General features: G+C 38.2%; 1 protein-coding gene across 2 annotated transcripts in view; it reads right to left on the reverse strand.

The window, feature by feature from the left end:
- The window catches only part of DIAPH2 (diaphanous related formin 2), a 165,817-nt gene that overhangs the window by 72,177 nt on the left and 68,395 nt on the right, over positions 1–25,245 (reverse strand). For both annotated transcript variants that reach the window (XM_017742337.1, XM_017742333.1), the window contains 2 exons: positions 19,570–19,694; positions 1,454–1,618 (listed from right to left, as the gene is read on the reverse strand). In XM_017742337.1, the coding sequence (XP_017597826.1) occupies positions 1,454–1,618; positions 19,570–19,694 (290 nt within the window). The remainder of the gene's footprint in view (positions 1–1,453; positions 1,619–19,569; positions 19,695–25,245) is intronic.

Genomic DNA, 25,245 nt, shown 5'->3' on the forward strand with positions numbered 1-25,245 from the left:
CTGCTGAAATACTTTACTTAATTCCTGTGATGCTCCAGCAATCTGAAGAACCTTTGAGCCTCTAAACTAAACTGGCTCATGGCACAAGAAAGGAGCTCTACCAATAGACAGGCAATGGCAAGAACATAAAAGAATGATGAACATGAAGAAATGAGTTATCAATATTTATGAAATATTTGGAATTATACTTCAGCCAATTACCAAAATACTAAAAGAAGTTAATGGGACCACTTAGAGAAAGCAGGAAGGTATTACAGCAATCTGAACTGGGCAAATTTAATACACATGCATGCTCTAGGGAATGTTTGGAGATGTTCTCTAGCCTCAGTCTTATCTGATTGCTCCTGAATTCTTATCAGTAGTTATTACTTTTTTAAAGTAAATCCCACAGATTAAAGGAGTTTCTGCATATTTTTCCTCCAGGGAAACTTCTTGCAAGCATCAAAATGTTGCTGAAAATCTTGATTCTTTTTTGTAATTTTTTTTTTTCCCCTTATAGAAAAAAAAAAAGGCTTTACTGTGAACTTTTGATGTTCGCCTTAGGCCTTCCTCAAGTGCCTGGAAAAAATTAGATCCCTGAACAAGAACCTTTGTGTCACTAAAGTCTACAAGGTTCTGCTCCAGTGAATAAAATAAGTCAAGAAATTCTCCAAAGACCTAATTACAATTACTGCCACTCCTGAGCAAGTGCAGTGACCGAAGCACAAGTGATGCTGTGCAAAAGGAGGTGTCTCCTCAAGCTGCACAGGCCTTGGATTTCACCATTTTATACTGGAGCACTACAGGTTAAATTAATATCCATCACACTTATGGTCCAAGTCCATTTCATTACAGAGTAACTTTTTTAAAAATAGGCTTAGAAGATAAAAGGACAGATAAAATGATAAAGACCATAGCATCAGAGGGATATAATTAACTATTTAGACTCAACAGGTAGCATTACAAGAGTATCCTGGGAAAGTATTTTGTCCACTTTCGAAAATTATAAAGGAATGCCAGAAACCAGCCCTACTTCTCTGGGAGCTCAGAAAGACTATTTTTGGTACGCATTTTCTATTGAGAAAATCTTTTGTCTACCAGAAAGAAACCTTACACTTGGTTTGTCCACTGACAGCCCACGTATCCAAATTTTAAACCCCAAGAAAGTCCATTAAAACTGATTCATTCTATAGCTGAAACATAGAAGTTGAATTAAATTTGAAAATTTTAAAAATACTTTCTAACTACCCACATGTCTCAACCTCATCCACAGCTGAGTTGCCAAGTTACAAACTGGAAGACAATGTGTCATGACCACAATCTAATTAATTCTGGAAATGTTCACCCCATTTCCTGCCATGGAACAAACCACAAAATTAAGGATAACAGAAAAAAACAGAGAGACAAGGAAAGAATTAAAATTGGGAGAAAAAAGATATAAGAAAATATGTAACATTTTGCAGGTATTACTCACCAAAAACAGAGTTCTGAAGTTGCTCAGATCACCAAAGAATTCTTCGATGCTTATTGCTTTGGGATCAAAGGTGAAGTATTCTCCCAGATTTTCATACAATTTCATCATGTTGTTGTGCATGTTGGACAGTTTTTCGTATTGCTCTCGGGCACTCTCAGCAAAGCTGTGAGGTTTTGTTAAGGGAAATGACTCAAATGCACAATCTCACAGAACATAAAGGAAACAAAGCACACAAGTAAAGAGAGCTCAGCACAAAGGTCACAGCTGGAAAATGTGCAGGTGCTGCTCTGCTTCCAAACAGGACATGTTTATGCATTAATATTAACATGTCTGCAAGTGCATACCAACATTTCCATTGAATGGTCCCTTTCCAATGGTGACGATTTGCCCCTGACAGAGAATACAACTTGCTCTATAAAGTTTATAAGTATCAAGGACATTTCTGAGATGAATAATTTTATAAAATGCATTCTACAAAAACACACAGTGAAATTTAGTTTGCTGTGAGAATCTGTGATCTCTCACTGCTCAGGTGATGTCCTGTCCCCCACCTCACATCTATATATTTTATATGCAGAACGTGCATACGATCAGTGACAAAATCATACAGTATGACAGCTAATTTTCTTTGCCTTTTATTAGGAAATTCTTCTCTGTGGGATCCTCCCTGCCCAGCCACACCGCTCATGCCTCAGGCTGCCTGTATTAGGTTCACTTTTTTGAGGCACACTCTCAACTCTGTAATTTCACAGAACTTACAAAAATGAAATATCCACCCACCTGTCCCAGCAAACCGACAAACAGCTTTGAAAAATTATTAGTGAGATAAACACCACAGCACAACAAAAGTCTTTTTTTTTTTCTCTCCTTAGGAAGTGTGGAAGCCTAAAAATGAGACTGAGATTGACTTTCATCCCAGCAGCCATCATTAAAAGTTTCACATAATGCTTTTAAATAGAAAAATGTGGTGCTTTTTTTCCCAAAAAAAAAAAAAAAAATAATTTTTGAACAATTATTTTGCAAATAGGGGAAGGGTGCAAGCTAGTAAGGGAAATATTAGTTTGCCTCAAAGCAAGTACATTTCACTCTGCTCTTTTCTTCTGTGGGGTTGCTTAGCGCCACAAAGTCACAAATCACTGGGAAAAACACAGCTGCTACAGGATTAAACCAGTTCTGCTGATAGTGAATTGAAGCTGATGAAAGTGCTTGCTGCACATATCAAACCCCAAGAATAAAAGACACGAGTTACTCCCTGCACCGCAGCAGCGCTGCAGCCCGGCTCTCCGCGGCTCTTCCCTGTAACAGCTCCCATCCACGCGGGCTCTGATTGTCAACACAGCAGAGCTCCAGCCTTCCCCAGACCTTCCCCCCTCTCTGGAGAGCTGCCTGCTACCACATTTCTAATTACACAGCACTTCTGAGATCCCAGGCTCTCTGCAAAGCAACAAGCAGCCTGCAAACTGAACAGGGGACAGAGACACACAGAGAAATCGGGGAAAAAAATCCATTTCTTTTTGACATTAGACTAAACCCAAAAGTGATGCTCCAGGAAACAGTCAGCAAATTGCAGAATAAAGCATGGAAATGCAGGTGGATGTTCTATTGATAATGTTTCTGTAGCATCCGGATGCTGCTGAGTACCTAAAAAGCTGCCACTGCACAAGCTACAAGCAAGCACACAAAGCTGAAAAAAATACCTTCCACTGGAAAGAGACCTAATATTCCACCTGGATTTTCCCATTTTAACTAATGGGAGAGTACATAAATAATCATTTAAAACTTGGTTCCTAAAAGCATGATTGAAAACTTTATTAATACAAATTTTTCCAAGCAATCCTCTCTTCCTGCCTAAAGCCTCAGTGGCGTAAGAGCAAAGCTGGCAGCTCATAATGTTCATTTAGGGACAGAAACCAACACAGTGATGGATATTAATACCTAAAATCAAGATTTTGAAAGAGTAATACCTGCCTGTGTAGTGCCACAGCAGTGGCAATACCTCATTCTCAGTTTACTGAAAACAAGTTTAAGCTGCTTGATCAGAATTTCAAGCTAGGACTGTTGAGTCGCTCATCTCAACAAGATAAACCTGGTACGGTTCAGTCTTCAGTGACATTTAACTGCACCAAAGGAAATGAAAGTTTAATGGAAAGAATACATTAAATAGGTAATAATGGCACATTACTGAATTATTGAGCACAGTCTAAAAATTTCAGAAAAACATGAATTGCCTTAGAGTCAGCAGACTGCTGTCGTGAGCAACTCACCAAAAATACTAAAAAGAAATACAAATATATATAAATGCACAAATTGATTTTGTGGATCCTTTGAAAACAATCTTACATAATATAATACAAAACCAAAAATGACCAAAAAGTCTGAAAAAAGAAAAATACTTTGACAATTCCAGATTTGCAGCCAATTCTTGGAGACAAAGCTCCTAGTTCTCCACTCAGGTTGCACATTCACATAAGAAATAACAACAGTAAGCACTAAAAAACCCCAATACTGCTACTGAAAGTAGAAGATATTTTAAAGCACCACTGTAGAAATACACACTGTGATTTCAACATTATTATTTTTTATCTATTAAGTACCAAACCACAAATCAGAAATATCTTTAACACATGGCCTGCAAGACAAGGGGATGCCAGCAAGACGGATGAATGGGATGAGAGCAAGGAGAGAATTGAGTATTTCAACTATGCTTCATTTTGAAGAAGACAAGTCAGAGCTGTAAAGACAATAGTTCCCAGGCACAGACCATGCAATATGAACAAAGTTACTGTCACACTCCATCTGCTTCACCCAACCTTCCTTCTTATAAAGTATTAGTAGCTTAAAACATCCTCTTGAAATGCACTAATTCAGTCAACAGAGCAATTCCAGGGGAGCAGAGCCAGATATGTCTAAACTGTTTCAGGAAAAAATCAGTGAGGAATCAAAGGTATCTCAACTCTGTGTAATAGCAATACTTAATTCCAGCAGTTTTCCTGAACAGAGATTGAAGCTTTACTGCGTGCTCATTTAAAAACTCTAAACATGGTTTCTTTCTCACCTTTCTACACCAAACCAAAAATGACAGATTTTTTTCACTAACAAGTCTAAAGGTGCTTGTTCAATTAGTAGAAAGTACTTTATTCAGAAGCTGGTTTTTTCCACATAACCATATTTCTTAGTTTCTTTCATAACCTTAAGAGAATTCTATGCCAATACTTCACTGCAAAAGCTATCAGACACCCCATGCAAAGCCTAAAATAATGTAAGCAAACAATGGATGTAAACCTTAATATGCTGCTGTGCTACCACTTTATGTCAGAGATAAAAAAATCACTAATCACTAATTATAGGAGAAATTATTTCTTTAAGTCCATATGAGGACCCCTACCTTTACCCTTCCATGTTTTCTACTGTTTTTCTCCATTTTCATAGACGAAAAATGGGATCAGAGAAATCAAGGTTGAAGACCTCAGTTCAGCTGGGGGTTAAGTCATCACTTCTAGTGTAATATCTGCTGTGGATTTCACATGAGTGTCTCAGTAACTTGAATAAAAGTTAATAAAGCCACAGCTGTCAGCATGTGCAGGGCAAATGAGAGGACATCAGCGGTGCACGAGCCACAGCAGGAGCCACGCTGGTCACTTTGCCACGGTTCCAGGAACCCACTGCAGCACCTCCAGCAGCTCAGGAGCCCCTCTCCAGGGCCACAGGCACTACACAGAAATGGAACTGAAGGGATGTTCACCACAGATCTGAAACAGCACAACAAAACCAGGCCACCCAGCTGATGCCTTTGATAGCTCCAGCAGATGGAAGAAACCCAGAGGGGAGAGCTGCCAGAAAGTTCTGAGCACTCTGCAGGGAGGGACTGCAGGTTCTGTGTGCCACGGCCCTGCAGCTGCTGCTCACAGGAGAACAGGGAGCAGCATTCCAGGGGAACTCCATTTTCATGGAATGCTCAGTTCCCCAAAGTTTGTGTTGACACAAAAGAACTCATTTCCAAAATAGGCACCTGGGATCATGCTCTAGGTGGGTTCACTCCTGGTGGAGGGCAAAAGCACGAGAACAAAAGGAAACCAAGGCCCTCTGGGACTGCAGGGGGAAGTTGTTCTCATTTATAAACCTACTCAACCTAAAGGGAAGGAATCAGTGGATTTTGCATAATCTGTGCATTAACACTGTAACAAGGAGGTAAAAGATAATCAGCCTGGAATTTTCTACAAGTCTGGAAAGCAAAGGCACCTAAACTTTATTTATTTAAATATCTGATCTACTTATTTTCCAGTTAACTTCAGTTTTACTGAATGTCTCAAGGTTTCTTATTCTGCTCTGTACACTGAAGCTAATATTGATTACAAACCCTTCTCAAAGATAGCACAGCATCACTAGGAAAACAAACACAGCTTATCATCACTCTCCACATGATTTCCTGTACATTTGCTTTTTAGGTACATTTCTAACTGATTCTACAGGTTTTATGACTCACTAGTTTAAAAAAACCCAACCAAAAACCAACAATTACTTATAACTTACAATAGGAAAACTGGTAATTAATTTACTATTCCCAATATAAATAAGTTCTTCCCTTAATGCATCTTTCAAAAATACAGAGTAAAAATATAGATATAGTAGAGAAGGCACACTTATCTACACTAATATAAAAGAAATATACTTCAACAAGGACTCAAATACTTTTTGAATGATTTTTAATGAGAATTGCCACCAAGTGTATAAATTTACTACAAGTATTTCAGGCACACCAACTGCATTCCAAAAAAAAATCCTGCACTTTAAAACTCTTGCAAATTGTTGCAGAGCAGGATTCTGGCCTGAGGAACCATCCCTTTTAACCAGTTAGAAGAGAAAGTTTGATTCAATAGTGTCATCTTTAATGAAGGATGCACAAGAGCTCTTAGTTTCTCATCTCCCAGCTCATTCATAATACAGCATTCTTCAAATTGAACTGTGGAAATACAAACAGAACTTACTAACTGAAGACAGAAATTCAGCTTTAATAGCAGTAAGTCATTTACACTGATGGCTCTATTTTCACCTGCTATCAGGATGTAAACACATGCTAACAATTTTATCACTCACACTACATCCATAATGCATCTCTGTGACTGCACAGCAGCCAAAACTTCTGGAGCATACACAGATAATTATGAATCACAATCATATCCCTAATCTTTTCTTCCTGTTGGACACCTTTGCAAAAACAAAACAAAAAAAACCCAACAACAACAAAAAAAATAAATTGCAGAAATCTTCATTGCAATGCACTTCACTCTACCCAAATGAGAACCCAAAGAAACCAAGATCCATAGCAGGAGCCCCGCTCCATCTGTGTACACAAAATCATGTACTTCTGAAAAGCTTAAAGATTCCCTAATAAAATACCCATAAAAAGCTCAGTGTGAGAATTTCTTTCTCATTACGGAGCAAATTACCTCATCATTCAGCATTTGACAGAACAGCTCAGGAAAAAGCCCAAACAAACCAAAACACAGAAGAACAGTGGATTCTGAGCCGTCTTGGAGCAAGGAGGGCTCTTTCTCTCCCTTTGTTCCATTAGTACCTGAAATCATCATTAACCATCAGAACGATGTAACACAACTGCACTCATTGTAAAAAGACAGGATTCCAGTGGGTTTTGTGTTCATGGAAATGAAGCACAGAAAGATCACCCACCATCCAAGAACCACCCTGGCTGTGACCTGCTCCCTGTCCCAAAATCTCAGAATCCCACTTAAGTTCATGTTATTTAAGATGAAGCTTTCTGACCTGTCCCTTAATGGCTGTAAAACTTTCATCTTGTAAACACTAAAAAATCTGTCAGTGTTTACTTACTCCCAGCTCTAAGCAAGCACATCAATTCCTAACTTTGCAGCATTCAAACTTCTCAATAATGAAAAGACAATTTCCATTGATTCCACCACATTGCTGTGCACAGGAGGAAGCTTTTGTCAACATCATTTCAATATTACTTTTTTATTTATGCTTCTGTTAACAAGCACACAAAGATCACTGCTCATTTCTCTGAAAGCCCCAGAGGAAGTCTCTGGGTAAAACCTGATAAACAAGGGCTACTTTATAAAATATTCAGTCCAAGGAGCAAACTCCACAGGCTGATTCTCAAACTGTTTTATACTGGGAAAGTTGGCTCAAAGACTGAGGGTGGCAATTTAGGAATTTCCTGTGGTAGCCAAAAGAAGAAAACTTGAAAAGTAAATAAGAGCACTTGGCTCTCCAAAGAGAACACAAAAGGCAAAATTTCTAAAGCTGCAGGCTAGAGAAGGAAAGATCTTATTTCAAAAAAAAACCCCAAAAAATCCCACTCCAAAATTAGAGCTAGGCATTAACCTAAATTAACCTGAACCACTTCTAGGTTCTATTATTCAAAGAAAAAGAAAGTTGATGACTTCAGAAGGTTTTTTTCCATAATTATGACAGGGAAATATCTCCCAAATTCCATACTCCCATTTTTAGGAGAGGACAGAAAGATCAAAAGAGTTTTTAAAAGCACTAAAACCCTGAAAGCAACCCCAACTTTTCATCCTGGAGAAAGCAACACTATTTCCACTGATGAAGGCACCTGAACTTTGAAACTGCCTTCATACTGCCTGATGATAGAAACCATCTAGTTCTTAATTCTCATTTGTGGTATTTTGATTTTTAAATAATTTGAAACAGTATGAAGAGCAGTATTTGTAGCTTTTGGTCCAAACTCAAATCTCTTATTTTTTTGTGGTGGCAAACAATTAATCACTATTCCTGCATTAATTAGAAGGCAACACAGAAAATATGATAGTCAAGCACATATCAAACAGAAAATGTTGCCTGAGTAATGGATTTGTAGCATCCCTTCCCTGGAGAACAATTAGATAAAAATCTCTTTAGATGAATAAAAACAAGAAAGAAAACAACAAAAATGCAGCTTGTACAAACAAAATGCTGCTGTAAAATTTGTTTTGCATATTATATTCAAATTAGTGGTGACTGTTTCAAATACCACAACATGTTGACACGTTCTAGCAACAATAAAAAAGTGTTAATAGGTACTTCAGCAGAAGCCTGGCAAGGTGGCCACTCCTAGAAATATTATATGAGCTTTGGATCACACAATCAGATGCCTTAAACAATAATTACAGCTCTGTGTGCCCTAAATCTTTCACAGGAACTGCAGCCACGTTCCCTCTCTCTTTGATCAGGCAGCTTTTGCTCACCTCCACCGGGTTTAATGAAGGGAGGGATGTTTGAGCTGTCAGTTGCACCCGGTTTGCACAAGCTTCAATCAGGAGATCTGATGGCTCCTTCATCGAGAGAAAGTTTCTGGTAAAGGCTGGGGATGGAAAAGAGACATAGCTCCCTGTATTTCTGGGTTTCCTTTAGTGCTGCAATGTCTCAAGTCCTCAATTTGTTTTGGGAAATGTGACAAACTGCTGATTGGATAATGTTTCAAGAGCCCAGATGTTCCAAATCAAGGAGGAAAAGGAATTTTATGTCACCTGAGGAAAAAACCCAACATAGAATAACTTTATTCAAATTTGAGAGATTTGCTTAGTGCAAACAACTGCTCTAATGAAGTGTTCACAAACCCAAGCAGAGGAGAAAATGAAAGTGAAAAACTGCACTAAAATGAGTTTATTTTGCACCTAAGTAACATTTTCAATACCAGGTGCCTACATAAAACCACACATCATATGTGGTTTGAGTGAAGGGGTGTAGGTCCTTCCACTCCTCTTTTCTATCCAGAAATGGTTCCATGTTTTTGGGATTAATAACTTATTGGGCAATTATTTGCTAGAAGTTCACCACTGCCTGCACACAAACAGCCTTGTCCCCAGTGACTGGGATTAAACCAAGGAAAAGTCAGGAAAGTGAAGTCACCCCTCAAAATTCCATCTCAGACAACAGACACTTGAGAATATTCCTTAAACAACTGTTCTGGCCAGAGGGAAAAGCCGAGAGCAGAACCACAGGGCAATCAGCATCTGAAATCGAGGTTTCCTTTACTCACAGGCACCTCTTGTTGCTCAGTGACATCCTTCCCCTCCAAAACACTTGAGCTTTAAAAACAAATTTTCTATTTGAAGTGTGGAGAAGTGTGGAGGGCAAAAAGCAGTTCCATCAACAACAACATTTTGCTAAAGGAGTTCCTCAGGACAGTTTGATTTTGGTATCTAAAGCTGCAGCTCCAGGGATTTATAGAGAGCACTCTCCCTTCAATTTCTGATTTTAAAATAAGCATACAATAATTAAAGGATGGATTTCAAATAGATTATCACTCTAATAAAGCACAATCCTTTACAAAAATATCTTTCAGTAATCTGGACAACCTGATTTAATACAAACTTAAAGATGAAAGCCCAGTGTCCCTCAGGCAGTGATTCACAATCAAGGAGCCATTAAATTTCTGTTAGATGTACAGAAGTAGAGTTCTGTTCATAGAACTTTATTCTTTGGAATCTTGCACATGATTTTTTTCTCCTATATAATTTTCATGTGCTGTGCAGACTGCTGTCAGAAAGTTCTCTCTCCCCAGCCAGCCAACACAAGCTCTTTTTATTCTCTCCTCCTTCCCTGTCCCCAGTCCTCTCTCCATCTTCCTCAGGCTCTGCAGCACAATTTCAGGTGCTGTCCTCAAGGTGCAGAACACAACAGAGCTCCCTCCTGTGGCACAGCCACATCATCTTAGGGATTAAACCAAAAATCCAACACAGATCTCCAATCAAACGTCTGCAATTAAACGTACATAGTTCATGCTATAAAATCTACAGAATATATGTTTTTCAACAAATAAAAGTTAGAAAAATAAGCAACTGGAGGTTCTTGATTGTCACCTGTTGCCATCATTGTGCCTCCCCATCTGACATTTACCAATTTCTTCCTCTATTCACACTACAATGGAATGTACAGATTATTTGTACACTTCTGTTCACAGAATTCTTACTATAACCCAGTATGAAAGAATCAATATCATCTTATGTCTCCTCATATCAGGCCCTTCCTTCGTAAAAAGGAATGAAAATCTGAAGGTAGAAATGAACTGTCAAAGAAAATTGATACTGTGCTTTGCATAACACAATTTTCCTTTATAATGTTCCAAAGTTCTTGTATTTTAAACTATTAACTTTATGAAAACTCTGCCTTAGTCCAGGCCAGTAAAAATACAAAGGATCATTTTCCAAAGGGATTTGTCACTTTTTTTTTTACTGACATCAAATAGCTGTGAAAGAAATGAACATTATGCAATAAAACATGACACATTATTAGGTGCTTTTCAAATTCAATCCAAGTAAAGATTATACCTATATAATCCTATAGTTATCACCTGGAACACAGCAAGCATTTTCACTTTGCTTTAAGATGGATCAAAGAGGAAAAAAAAATAAAGAAATATTATGTGATAGGGAGTGGAAAGCTCTTTAAAAAGCACTGTTGAGTATGGCAAGGAAAGAGATTTAATTCTTTCTGCACACATCTGAATGAGGGGGAAACAAGAAGAGAAAACCCCTTTAAAGGGCAACATTAAGGTAACAAAAAGAGTCCCAGCTGACCCTGAAAACCCAGATGAACTGGGGAAATTCACCATCTGGGAAAGTTCAAAAAAAGCTTTTATTAGACATGACTGAGGGCATATAAGCACAAAATTTTAAGTTAGTCCATGGATTCAGTATTTCTATTAAAAAACAGGATTTTTCATGAAGATGAATTACTAGCATTTTTCTTTCCTTTTTTTTTTTTGTCTCTATATACTTCTTTTACTTTTCCTCCCCCCAGGCCTGCTCATTTCTGTGAGATCCCATCACCCTGCCAGCCTTACTTTCAACTCTGTCCAACAATTGGCAGACTGGCCTGACTTCTTTGGTGAATGGCATCTATACAAACATAAAAGCCATGAAATCAACACACAATGCCACCTCTACACACCAAAATAAAGAACACACCCTTAGCAAATATTCAAATTAATTAATTTTACTTTATGAGAACGTACTGTTTATACTGCATTTCCTACTGTGCCTGCCTTCTGGATTTTTACCTCATAAAGAGCAGGCAGTGCACGATTTATCTTGCCATAAACCACATCCTCCCAGATGCACAGTCCATTACTGGTTTTCTCCATTATAGTATCCCACACTTCTCCAAAGTTTTTCTCACACTGTCAGAGGTCTTGATTCCTGATCCACAACCCTTCAGTATTTCTCTTCTTTGTATGTGCATTATTTACTGATTCTTTTGTCTGGTAATTTAGCTGATAGACTAAATTTTGTCACAGACTCTCTCTGAAGCAGGTAGATAAAAATGGATTTCCCACCAGCCCCTGAAGGACCTGAATGATCCCTTATCCTACTGAACATATTGTTACCTCTCATCATGCTGTGTTCGTACCCTTAAGGCAGCCTGTAGTCTGAGGCTCATTCTTGTCTCAAAGCAAATCAGCAATTTTCACATTACTGGTCAAGCACTGAAACACTGATTTACTAATGTCTCTCTGTTGGCTTATATCGTGTTTTGTTCATAAAAGAATGGAGTATCTCATGATCAATTATGCAGGCCTGGGTAGAATTCCTTTCCCAACAATGGATATAAAGATATTAAAGCACATAGATATAATAAAGGGAATAAAGCCAGGTACAAAGCAAAAGCCCAGCAAAGTACTGTAAAAAAACTCACATTAGGATAAAAATAAACATCTGAAATCTTGCCAGATGAGACCTGACCAATTTAAAGTTTTTCAAATTCCATTTCACTAAGCAACACGCAGGCTCCATCAAACAAAATAGTTCACATGAAATATCTAAACAGCACGTCTGGTACTTGATGGTCTGCAATAAAAACAGACTAACAATTCTTTTGATGCTTAGTGCACCACAGAGGAAAATACAGAATTTCAGTATACCTTAAGGAAAATTTCTTACTTGGTGTGATTAAAAAACCACACACACAAAGAATCACCCACATTCATCCCAGAAAGCTTCACCATGGCTCATTAAAGCTGAGAGAGAGAGAGGCAGTAAAACAAAGGAGGTGCTTTAGGTTTGGAAATGATTGTGTGGTGCTCTGGTCCAAGATAAACCTGCCACTCCACACACCCTGCAAGAAACCCTTGTAATCCCACACTGACTTTGAAACCTTACAGACTGAACAGCAGACAGAATGACAGTCCCTTCCACCACTACCTCTCATGTATCTCTCAGTATTTCCTCAGAATAAACAAAGCAGGGGGCAGAAAAACGAAGGCTATGACTGCTCAAACCTTCATTCCTCAGCCATCTCCTACAATGTTCATGCTATCCTGTCTCTCAGCAGGGAAACTGGACCTGGCCAAGCAGAAGGAGATTAAAGTTGTTTTTCCACAAGGTTAAATTCATCTTTAATTGGGAAGTATCTAATTCTACAAGGGTTACAGCTTAGTAACCATGCATGCTCAAAGCACCAGAGTAGATGAAGGGAAAGCATTTCCCTTTAAATGGCCCAGTGTAAAAATCTGCACTGCAATTCTGCAATTAGGTTTGTAATGGGATCATGACAAATTGATTGATCTTTCCCCCCTCCCCAGTTTAGAAAGATGATTATTTGGGACAATAATTAGCAACAGTGCCATTTACTGTATTACATCACAAACCAAACACAACTGGTTTCAGTCAGGACCAGAAAAGGAGAGTCATTCTATTAGGACAGCAAAATGATTTGCCTTTTTTCAGTGATATATTTTTATAAGTTAACTTTGTCCAAAGATTCACAGCATTCACCTGCTGCACATCCCAGCAAACACAAGGGGGTAATGAGCTGCAGCTCTGGAATATTTATCTGCAGCAGAATCAGCACATTTAACCTCACCTTAATTCAATTATGGGTGTTGACCTTCATGACAAACATCCACTCACACCAAACGTGACACCAGCCATGCAAATACTTCAAAGCCATTTTAGTGGGGGGGATTATTGTTTTTTTTTTTTATTCCAGGGTGAAGAATTAGGTAAGTGAAGGGGCTAGTCAATGCCACAGGACCACAGAGGACATTTCTCAGTGGAAATCAAATTGAATGGCAACAGTTCTATCATGACTGTCAGTGAACAACAGGCTTGCCAAATAAATAAATAAATAAAATTTCAGCTTCTGGGGTTGTTTGCATGAGTGTTGTTGAGGACTGAGATTTCAGAATGTGTTGCTGATGTTGTGCCCTCTAACTGCAAAAGGTCCTGGCCATATTTCTGACCTGCTGAATATTTTAAACTGGTACTTATAAAAAGGCAGCTCTGCACACAGGATCATTTATGTGCTGGGGAGACACACTCTCTAAAGACTAAGTAAACAACTTAAGTACATTTGAGCTCAACAGCATCAAATACTGGTATTTTTTTCCCCTATAGCTTAATAATGTCAATTGAATATACGTAACTAAATATAGCCCAAATTGCTTGTAATCTGATTTTTAACTTGGCTGGGTCAGTTCTTCAATAGGATTCAAACTGCTGAGATGCCACGAGCTTAAACAATTAGCAATGCAAAAATGGAGAAGAAAAACTCTGTTCATTCACCAATGCCCTGAATTTTCTAAAAAAGCCTCTAGTTTGGAAAAGAAAAGCAGATTATTTGTACAAACTAATTCTTCCTATCTTCTATCGCCGTGCTTTCAGCAGGGGGATTTTCTGCCAGTGCTGATGAAATCCTGCAGCCCCTCAGATGTACTTCTCAGAATTACAAGCACGAGCAGTTTAATCAAGTGTGTCTTGGTTGCTGTGGCAGCCCCATTTAAATATCAGGCGAGTGTTCAGAGATAAAAGGTTTTTAAATGTAACCTCTCAGAAAATGATACACTGTCAATTTCCTTTTCAAAAGTGCATTTTAGGGATTTTTTCTTGCATTTGGGGCAATACAAAATAATGCAAATCTGGGGCATGCAGACTCGGGGGCTGTCAAACAGCCAAGCAAATCACTGGAATCTCAAATCTAATACCCAAATCACAAATTTAGCTGTCTTAGAGCTACAAAAACTTAGAACAGAGCGTCCTAGATGCAAAATGTGAAGTACACCACCCATGTGATACTTTTTTCTTTGCTCACGTTAATCAATTTGCATAAGACCCTACAGAACAGTAGTACAAGGTGGCTACTCCTAAGAACATTTTAATAACTCATTACCAATCACTTCAAATTGACATAAGTCTGTAGCAGGGCAAAAAAAAAGGTATTCCTGGCACTTAAATGCATGCTCTGCTTCAAAAAGTTCCTTGAGACATGAACAATTTATATACTAAAATTAACTGTAAGGCAGAAGCCGTACAGCATTACAGGGCTTACTTAGGAAAAGTATTTTATATGGATAAATAACCATAATTCTCCTTTAGTCAAGAGTTGCACTTACAAATTAAGCTGTTTTCAAATGTCATTTTTGTAGCTAGCAAGAAAGAAAATTTTATATATATATATATTTTGCAAGAAAAGGCAGGTATATCAACCTCTTCGAAGGTTTATATGTGACCTGGAATTGGAAAAATCATTGAATGGTTCTCTCTTCCAGTTCCCAAAGCACTGAGAAATGCCTCTACCTTTAAACCACATTTAAATACATTCAGGCAGAAGATAGTTACTTCAAAGGCAGGGACATACACAAAGGCCCCAGAAATGTTTCCCCATGGGGTTATTTATGAGAATCTCCTGTTCATGAGCAACTTCAGATATTAATGTACATTTTCCTACAGAAATTAAGGCACTAGTACATTTCAAGTTCCAAAAAAACTCCAGGCTTTCCTAAAAACGACATCTCCAAACACTTGAAGGGAATTATTCCTCCCTGAGAAGCCAGGAGGAAATCCCAAGTGCTGAGAGATGCCAGGAGCATCCCTGCCATTGCCATTGTCTCAGCACTCTGGGGCAGGTGGAATTGCTGTCCTGCTGCTCAGTCACAGCCAGGGGCACAGCTCCCAGCCCTTTCCAGATGCCCAGATCCTGCTCTGGGAACATTTGCACCTTCCCAAGGAGCTGCTCTAAGAGACTCTGCAGTGCAGCTCCTGCAAGAGAATTATCAGTTGATGTTTAATGCACATTAAATACTGAACATTCCCACTGCATAAAAGTCCCCCCCCCATAAAGCAGCCTTGTTCCCAGACCATTTCTGTACAAGTGACGTCCATCAAGGGAGGAAATAAACCCCTCGTATTCAGTTGTGAAGCTGTAATGGTTATTAGATAGAACTAGGAGCATAAATGCACATCAAGTGAGGATACATGCCTTTCAGGAAGGCAGCTTTTTATTCCATAAAAAGGATTCTGTTCTAATGAATGGTGTTCCTTACTGGAAATTAAAATTAGTTCACAAATTGCTGCTGTTCCATTTAATGATAAGATGAATGCACAGTGCTTTGAATTTTTTTATCTGCAGTAATTTTTGCTCTTTCATTCATCGTTCTCTTAATTTTGCAATTCTTTAAAAATAAGCTTTTAATTCTTCACATGTATGCAATCAGTTAGAAAACCCACGTGGCAGCATTTAGTGCTCTGGTAGGCAAAAGATTTTAACAAGTTTAGGCACATTAATGTCTCTTATTAGGGTGAACGACATAGCTGAAAAGAGAAAAGCCATACAAGGTCTCTGTTTAAGGATACACCAGGACATGAAGGACCCTTTGTAGAAATAAATTCATGTCAGATTTTTCATAAAATATACACAGCCAAAGTCATTCTTCTCCAGGCAGTAGGATAAGGAAAAGGATTAAACCAGGGACCAAATATGCTCCCTCACTCACCCCCTTCTCCTTGGAACAACATTCAAAGCTCCTGTTTATTTTCTAGAGGAATAAACTTTTGTCATAGAATGCGTGTGAGATGTTGGAAGGGGGAAAGAAGTGGTATTTATTATTCATGTATTTATAGTTCTAAATCAATATTGATGTTAACTCTGCCCAACTTTTCATTCGTTCCCTCTGAAATTGCTTTTCATTCTGTTGTTTTTAATCTTTGTTAATAACATTTACATTTGAACTCCATTAATCTGAGTATCTTTCTCAAGTCCCAACTAGACACTCATGTTTCAACATCACTGAAATCAGTGCATACACCTACAGCAAGTAAATATAAAATTCAGAGCTCTGCACCTTAGAAAAGATCTTCAATTAGAGGCACAAACTGAAGTAAAACCCCGAGCAAAAGCAAGACTTGGCATAGTCTGTAATTGCTTTTCTAAACTGTTGAATCAGACTCCCCAGTGCTTCATGCAGCAGGGCTAGTTATAAAAGAAACCTCTCCCATTTAAAGCTGAATTATTTACAAATTCATCTTCAAGTAAAATACAATGCCAGCCACAGATCAGATCATAAAGTTGTTTCAGAAATCACACAAGTTGTTTATAATACAGCAAGAAATAGCTATAATATATTTATATATATAATTAATATAGCAAGAAACTCACAGAAGGAATATTTTATTCCCATTATTTTCTTCAGCCACACTACACTGAGATGAATAACTGTATGTGCTAAATAAAAAACTGATTAAGTGAAGTAAAAAATTATCTTGCTTAGAAACTGACCAAGAAAAGATCCAAAATGAAAACATAGGTAGAATTTCTATTCATCTTTTTGTCACAGTACCAAAAGCTTGTTTGTTAAAAAAAAAGTTGGGAAAAAACTAGAATTACTTAAATTCTTTCACAGAATTTGCTTCAATATCATGAATATTAATTTCATTATTATGAATTAGTATTATGGATGGTATTTTTCCTGTCAGTTAACTTGATTATTTGATACTTAATTATTAACTTATTGACTTAATTTACTTAATTTGATACTCCAAGCAGTATTACTCTCACACCCTCTCAAGAAAGTCTCATCCACAACTACTGGTAAACAGCTTTGTTTATGGCAGGAACAGGAAGGAGAAACTATGCCTTGAATATTATAATTCCTGCATGCTAAAACTCTACTGAGACACATCTCAAATTTTCTGACACACCCAGAGATGTTCAGCCTGAGATTCTGTAACTTTCTAATCTCTGTATGTGCCATCACCAACAAATCTTCAGGCAGCTGACGAAATCAAAGAAATACATACTGCAGAACTAGGGTGTCACTTTTACACCCTCAAAAATTATTCTTCAATCTAATAAAAATATGGGAGTGTAGAAAATTTTAAAATGTTCAGTGATAAGCAGAAACAAACTTGATCACTTGATATAACAGGAGATGACTTTCTAAAGAAGAAACACGCCCCTTATCAGGTCATCTATTAATTACGCAAACATAAATCCTGAGGTAGAATCAGTTCATTTCTTACAGGCTTATCTCTTTTGTCAAGCCCTCAGAGTCCCAGGGATGATAAAAGCTGCCAGGCATGCACAGTTCTGGGGGCTGTTTCAATTACAGGGGTTGGTAATCTACCTGGGAATCAACGTTCACGCACTGGAGCCAGGCTGCCCAGGACACTTGGAACAATTCATTTTCAAACATGACATAGTATTGGCAAAACCAGGAGGATCCTAAGAAGCATTAGTACATACTTTCTTTTACTCTTTTGCATTGTCAGACAAACTTTCTTCTCTAAGAAATTCAGGTGACAAGCTACAGAGAAAAATGTTAAATATTACCTACTTGGCTCTTTCTTCTTGCCAAATCATTTGGGTGATGCCAATCATTTCAATAAGGAAATACATAGGTAACAAAAGGACAATGCAACTGGAAAATAACTCCTATAAGCTGGAAAGCAGAGCTGTCCAACTTAACAAGAAGCAGCAGTGGTAAAGGTGCATTTCAGAAACTGGTTTAAGTTATGAGCAGAGCGGGGCTGCTGTAACAATGCAGAGCCTGCACGGGGTGACAAGGCACAGGACAGTTACAAGGCAATTCTGGAAGTTTTTCTGACGTGAATGCACCTGAGGGAAATAAGAAGCTTTGTTTAACAGCACAACTGATAAACGTGATTACCAGCAGCAAGTCTCTTACCCTTGCACGTAAGACAAGGTGAAAGGGAAGATGTAAGGAATAAGAAACAATTTTCCACTTAGTCAGGAGTTGTCTCCCTTAAGCTCCTTTCCTGCAGTCTTGTCAGGAACTTAAAATAAATCCATGCAGAGAAAATATTAAATATCTTCTGCGAAATTCTGTCACTGACTCCATTCAGATGGTAAATCCTGCAAAAAACTGACTTTCCACAGACACAGCAGTGGGGAGAAGCTCTTCATTACATCCACCCACCGAACGTGATGAGCAGCTGTGAACAGCTCTGAACATCAATCCCCCCCTTTTTCTTTCCTCTGAAAAACCCCAAACCCCACAATTTCTGTCATGACTTCTGTTGCAGCAAGAAAGGAAAGATATCACAGGAACTATTTGAGCTTCTATAATGCACAAAATGCCTTGGACTTGCCATGCACTGCACTCCAAACGCTCCCATATCCACACAGGGGTGGGATTTGTGCACAATAAAAAACTGGGGGTTTCTTTTTTTAAAAAAAAATGCCTTTTTCTTAGTCTTTGCTGCAATTTTGTGAACTTCTTGTATCTACAGTGTGCTTTTTACTCAAACTTTTGAACAAAATGAAAGCTGGATATACAGAAACAAGCTAGACAGATACCATATTATAGTCTCCCACAGATTCTACTTGGTAGTGCTTAAAGGATCCACAGTCTCTATTCTCTACAGAAATTAAAGGACAGAACACTTTCGTGTGAAAAGAAATGTAAATATTTCTCTAAAATGATGGTAAAAAATAACCAAAAACCATTAACAAAATTAATACTCTGCCCTTCAAAAAACACCACATCTGGAACTAAATAATAAATATATCAACTTTCCCACTGGTATGTTTCTAAAATTGATTCAGTAATTCTTTCAGACAGAAAAAAATCACCATACTGAGTTCACTCAGTACAGGCTGCTCACTGTAACTACTTCCTTCAAAAGAGCTTTCTGGTTGCCCCCTTGAAAATCTGATTATTGATGCTTTCAGCTCTCCTCAGTTCTGTTTGCTCACATTCACCATGTTCACCGATGCTCTTTTCTCTGCTCTAGAAGAAATGTGTGAAAGAAGAGACTTAAAACCGATTTTCAAGTGCTGTAAATACTTAAGCAGAGGATGAGACTGTTCAGATGATCAGTGAGGATGTGCAAAAAGGATATGCTCATCTTTTCTACAAACTTATCGTGCTCATCCTGGGTTTTAGGGAAATTCTCAATGTCCTTCTCCAGGCGCTGGATCTGCTGGTTCATTGAATCAAGGTTGCTCTTCAAAGTCTGGGCTGAAACTGAGGGGGGGGAAAAAAAAAAAAAAAAAAAAAAAGAAAGCTTCCAGATTCCAGAAAGGGGAAAAAACAGTGTCAGTATAAATAGTCTTAAAGAGAATGATTCCATTAAGTAGACTCACATTCTTCTGAATTACTGCTCATAAAAATCCCTCCCTTCATAAAAATAAAGTGAAAATATCTCCTGTAATATACCAGATCATCATATTTAACATCGAAATGTCACCACTTAATTCCACCATTAGTTCAAATTACTCCATTTCTATTTAAATTTATGGCAAAAATTCCAATATTTCTAATATTATTATTTCTAATATTCTTTTAAATCTAATTCAAAGATTAAAAACTAACTAGAGTTCAAAGATATTTCATCTTTTTCATGCATGTAGTTGGTTAAATGAATGATCTTATTATTAACATTTCTGTTACAGGAATGATTTAAGTAACAGACATGGGGGAAAAAAAATTAAATATTTTTCTTCTACTGAAATTACACTGATTTTTGGGACCCAGAGCTGTGTAAATGACAAAGGTAGGTCTGAATAATAAAAGCTGCTGATAATCAAAAGGATGTAAAGGAGTCACAGTACAGCACACTCATTAAAAAAAGAGGGTACTGTAAAGAACTCCTGCTTGCTGTGTGACAAGCTATTCTAGTGAAAACCACTGTGATGCTAATTTGGATTAAACAACCCCTAATTGATACATCATGTGAGCAAAAAATGACAGCACCATTGTGACAGCGAGGCAATCCCACATCACAAAGAAATTCCAGACCTGGAAAGTGAGAGAGTCTCTGCAGAGAAATTCCTGGTCTAGCTGGAGAATTAAATCTGAACTGGTAATATTGACTTTTATGCCATAACCCATGAGGGTCCATTTGTCATTCTCACTTTTATCATAAGAACAATTGGACAAGCACCTCCTCTTCATTGAAAGCTGCCTTTTGGCACCCAAGCCTCTCTTCCATTCTGTGTCCCCTCTTGCACAGCTCACAAACCAGTGCTTCCAAGGAAAAGCAGAGAATCCCAAGACCCCTTTCTCCCTAGTGCAGCCAAGAAAAGCAAATGACTCCATTTTTTTAAGGGGTTTTTATTATCTTTTGATGGCAAGCAGTTTGCCCAGAAGTTCCACCAAGTACTTTCTAAAGAACCATTTATATTTCTGTTTTCTTGCTATTTAAAAAAAAAATGGTGCCGTGACTACGTGAGATTCAAGAGTAGAAGGAAATTGAGTCACTGTGGCTTGAAAAACAGCATATAGGAAATAAAAATCTGGTAAATAAGGAAGCTGTTCCCAGAAGAAAATCAATTTTCTATTCTTTCTACGTAACGACTCACATCAGCCATAACACTGATTTCATGAGCGTGTTCAAATACATAAGGCACCAATAGAGCTGTCTTTATAGCAGCCATTGTCTTGATTTTATTTTCAATTTTATCCATTTTATACTGGGTACCAAAGGAACTACTAATCATGTAGCCCTAGAATTGCAGTGAAAGTTTTTTAAGCTTAATTCAGCTGGGGTAGGAATCTATGCTGACCACAGAATCCTTGTGCTTTTAAAATCACATTTGAGAGTTAACCTTGAAATCAACCACTAAAACATTCAGAATAACATTAATTATCAAAGCTTTTAGGTTCTGGTTGCCTTAGTTTAATCATTTGATATCATGATCAAAGCACACATTTCTGCGTGAACTGAAGAACCTGAATTACTGTAATGTTTTTATAGGCCATTGTGCAGTTGGATGGGGAGAAACAGCACTGAAGGAAAATGCTGGAACTGAAAAATAAATGAGGAGGATGCAAACGGTGGCTTTGTTCATAAAAAAAATAGCAGCTGGTACGTAAATAGGCAACGTAACACAAAGTTTAACTGTTTGCAGCCATTTGAAAATATTTAAATGCATGACCATGTAGCAAGAGTAAAAGTTTATTTTTGTCTGAAATTCCAAAGTGCAAAGAAATTCAGCAAGCAATGACAAATAACTGTTAGCCTTTGTGATTAAGATGGATGTAAAGTGTTTTCAGTAACACTGTTCTATAAAATTAAGTTCAGAAAGCCCTAGATGAGGTGCAGTACTGGCTTTGAAAGGATGGAGATCCTCTATCCAAGCAAGAAGGCTGCATCCTAAAGCTGTGCTTCCCAGAATTAACTGCTATATTCACACTCAATTAACAAAAAGACATTGTAGAATATGCAATTCTGTTAACTTTTTTTTTCCCCTAGCCCAGGCAAATGTACAAGTTTCTGTTCAAATAATTTATGAAGTTGTTGTTCTGCAAGACAAATTTAAAAAGACGACAGAACAGGGAACATATATATATAGACTATAATAAAATATCTGCATTTCCTCCCATAAACCCTTTTATTCGAGATTTACTACTTCAGTAACGTGCAGAGGAATCAGCATGAATACCTTTTACTTTCAGGGAAATTCATATAAATTTCTTCAAACTCTTGCAAGGTTTTAATTTATGAAAGCATAAATTCTACTTGCAGCACAAAGCCATTTCCTCGAAACCATTTCAAAATGCACACACTGAACAGCCTGTCCCCTGCACTCCTCAAAGACAGGGGCTTGTTCACCTTCCATTTGCCCATCATTCCATGTGAAAATTAGGTATCTTAATAGAACTAGTCTCAAAAATGGACATGAAAGGCAGCATTTGGCCTTCAGTGGCACGCAAGCACTGTGCAAGGGCTCTTACTGAGAAAGCCTCTCTGGAGCAGCCATTCCAACATTATTCCATTTAATGCTGCAACAAGAGAGAAAAACCAACTAAATCCAATACATAAATAACTGATTTGAAGGCAGGAACATGAGGCAAATACAGAAAATATGAAGAAAAAAACCCCAGCACCAAAAGCCACCCCAAAAAAAAAAAAAAGCCCTGTGTGTAACCCCAAACACTTGAGGATGAGCAGACCCCCAAAAAAAGGAAGCAACCTAAAGGATGCCTGGCCATTTATTTCCTTGGATTAGCAAAGATAAAATGGTTGCCACATTTCCAAATTAAAACAAATCAACAGCAGTAAACAACCCACCTCAGCCACCCTCACAGCTTTACAGGACAATTAAGACTCCCATCCCCAGTGGAAAGATCAGCATTCAAAGAAATGGCAAAGTGTGAGAATTCAAAAGTCAAATGCACTGACACAGGGAACAGTAGAGACAGAGTATAAATGAGTTTAGACAGGAATGATGTGCATTCTTAGACAACAGGTTCAGAAACATATCAAGAGTAAGGGGTGGGGATGTGGCTTTTAAAGTCTCTGAGAACATGTGCAGATGGTGGGGAAGACAGCCCGGAGGAACTGCAGTGGTCCCCCCAAATGCCCTGTCCGAAAAAACTGCATAAACCCCAAAGCCTATGTATGGGCCCATCTTCAAGGCCAACGAGAGGAAAAAAGGCAGCACAATTTCTCAGTCTGGTCCAAATTGTGTCAATCTGGCCCTTAGTTTAGCCCTAAGGAAAGGTTAGCTTGCAGAGGGCACCTGAAGCTGGAACAGGGAAAGAAATAGAGCACCTTGAATGTGTGTACCTCAAACCATGGTGATAAAAGGATTTATGAGACAAAGAAAAGAGCCAATAGCAGGAGTTAAACATGCATGTTTCAACTCACTGCAGGATCACTGTAACAGAGAACTAACATGAACCAGGTGAAGTCATGTAATAATGTATTGTCCAGATTATTCCTCTCAGGGGCAGACTAATACGAGCACTTGGATCTATCAGTATTGTCTCTGCACAAATACTGAATGCAACTCAATCATGCATCATTAAATCTTGGACTGATTAAAAGATTATTTTGCATATTATTATTTAATTATAGTAGAAATTCACAGTCACTGAAGAGAGGGCACAATATTATGTTGACATGGAAGGTAATAATTTCCTTCACCTTATTATTTTCCCTGTATTAATTGCTCCTCAGAAAAAAAACGCTCAACCCAATCCTATCTACTTATTTTGGAGAAAGCAGTTGCACAGTCTGCACGCTAAGGAAGGCTTAGTGAGTGTCTGGTAGAGCAGTTTAGTCCCAGAAAAATGCTACAAGCAGTTAATCTCATGTTGATGTCGAGCACTAGCTGGTCCCTGTAGTCAAGCTAAGCATTTTGTATTTACATTAATACAGCAATAGGACCAAAGGTCAGACTAATCCTTTCTAAAATAAGATTGCCTCAGACTGAGAGTCCTCCCCATAACAAGAGGTGAAATGATACAGAACTGGCATGGCCATGTGCACAGTTCGAAACAACTCTGAAGTGAAAGACAACAACATAAATTACTTCAGTGAGCAAAAGCAAGTCTGTATGAAGCAAATGAACTCATAGATTTTTAAGTCTAGACAGTATTTGTACCATAACTACATTGTAAGCATACTAATGACTATTTATTTCTTACTGCCTGAGGGCAGATGGAAGTAGTCTTCCACAAAAGAATGAAAGGCAGTTTGGAGGGAAATGGGTGAGCAAGTACATAATCTGCAGGAATTACAAGCATTGATTACTCAATTCATACCAAGTAAGGTTCTATTTGTTAAGACAATAAATGTTTAAACACCTCAGGGTCAAAGGAGAAGAACAGATGCTATCTTACCCAGCTAGAGGAGTCACCATCCTTCTCTTCCAAAAACTGGGAAAGCTTTCTGACACAAAGCCCTTGTGCTTAACAACCAGTACCTCATGCACAACAGACTTTTTCCCTCGCAGAATCTTCCCTGCACCTTTTCAAGTTTAGGAGTAAGAGCAGGTCTACCCAAAGAGCAATGATTTGTTCATATCCTATTACTATGTACTGGAATTTGTTTGGAGGAGCCTTCAAAACAGAATTTTTGAACAGATTTCACACATAGATGTGCATTTGCACTTTTGATTTGCATGCTAAGATTTCCTTCCCCAGGAGAGCCTCAGCATCTCATCTGCCTGCTCACAGCACTGCTGGGGAAGGTGAAGGAAGGCAGGGACACAGCTGTGCTCCACCTTTCAGGCTGTTACAGCAACTCCACAGCCTTGGCCAAACACAGACACAGCACTTGTGCACTGCTGTCACTGTCCCTCCACCTGCAGGTGGAGGTGAGCACAATTTGAACATCAAACACTTTGTGACAAGTCCAAGCCTCAGTAACTCTTGGTTTAGAGTTTAGTGAGAGATTCAGTCTCAGGCACTCTGTGTGCCACACTCCCAACTTTCCCTTGTCAGGAACAGCCTTCCCCCTCTACCCTTCTCATTTACCTCACTAAACAGCAAACAGCCTGTCATAGAAAGTTTTTTACTTGAACTGACTTTTCATATTACAACTGCAAATCTTCTAGAAAACAGATGTCCCAATTTTAGAAAAATAACCAGGAGCACTGGAGCTGATGGGTGAGAACAGCTCTGCAATCAGCAGCATTCTCCTGGCAATATGGGATATCACCTCCAGAGCACTCCAGAAACTCGCTGTACTTTGATGTTGATTTAATTACAAATGTCTTTCAAGATCTCCAAAGTTAAGTTTATTTTTAAAAGAGAGCTTGTAATTACAAAATCAGAATGTATTAAA

This window comes from Corvus brachyrhynchos, unplaced genomic scaffold (assembly GCF_000691975.1).
Source record: "Corvus brachyrhynchos isolate BGI_N302 unplaced genomic scaffold, ASM69197v1 scaffold220, whole genome shotgun sequence".
NCBI classification, from domain to species: domain Eukaryota; kingdom Metazoa; phylum Chordata; class Aves; order Passeriformes; family Corvidae; genus Corvus; species Corvus brachyrhynchos.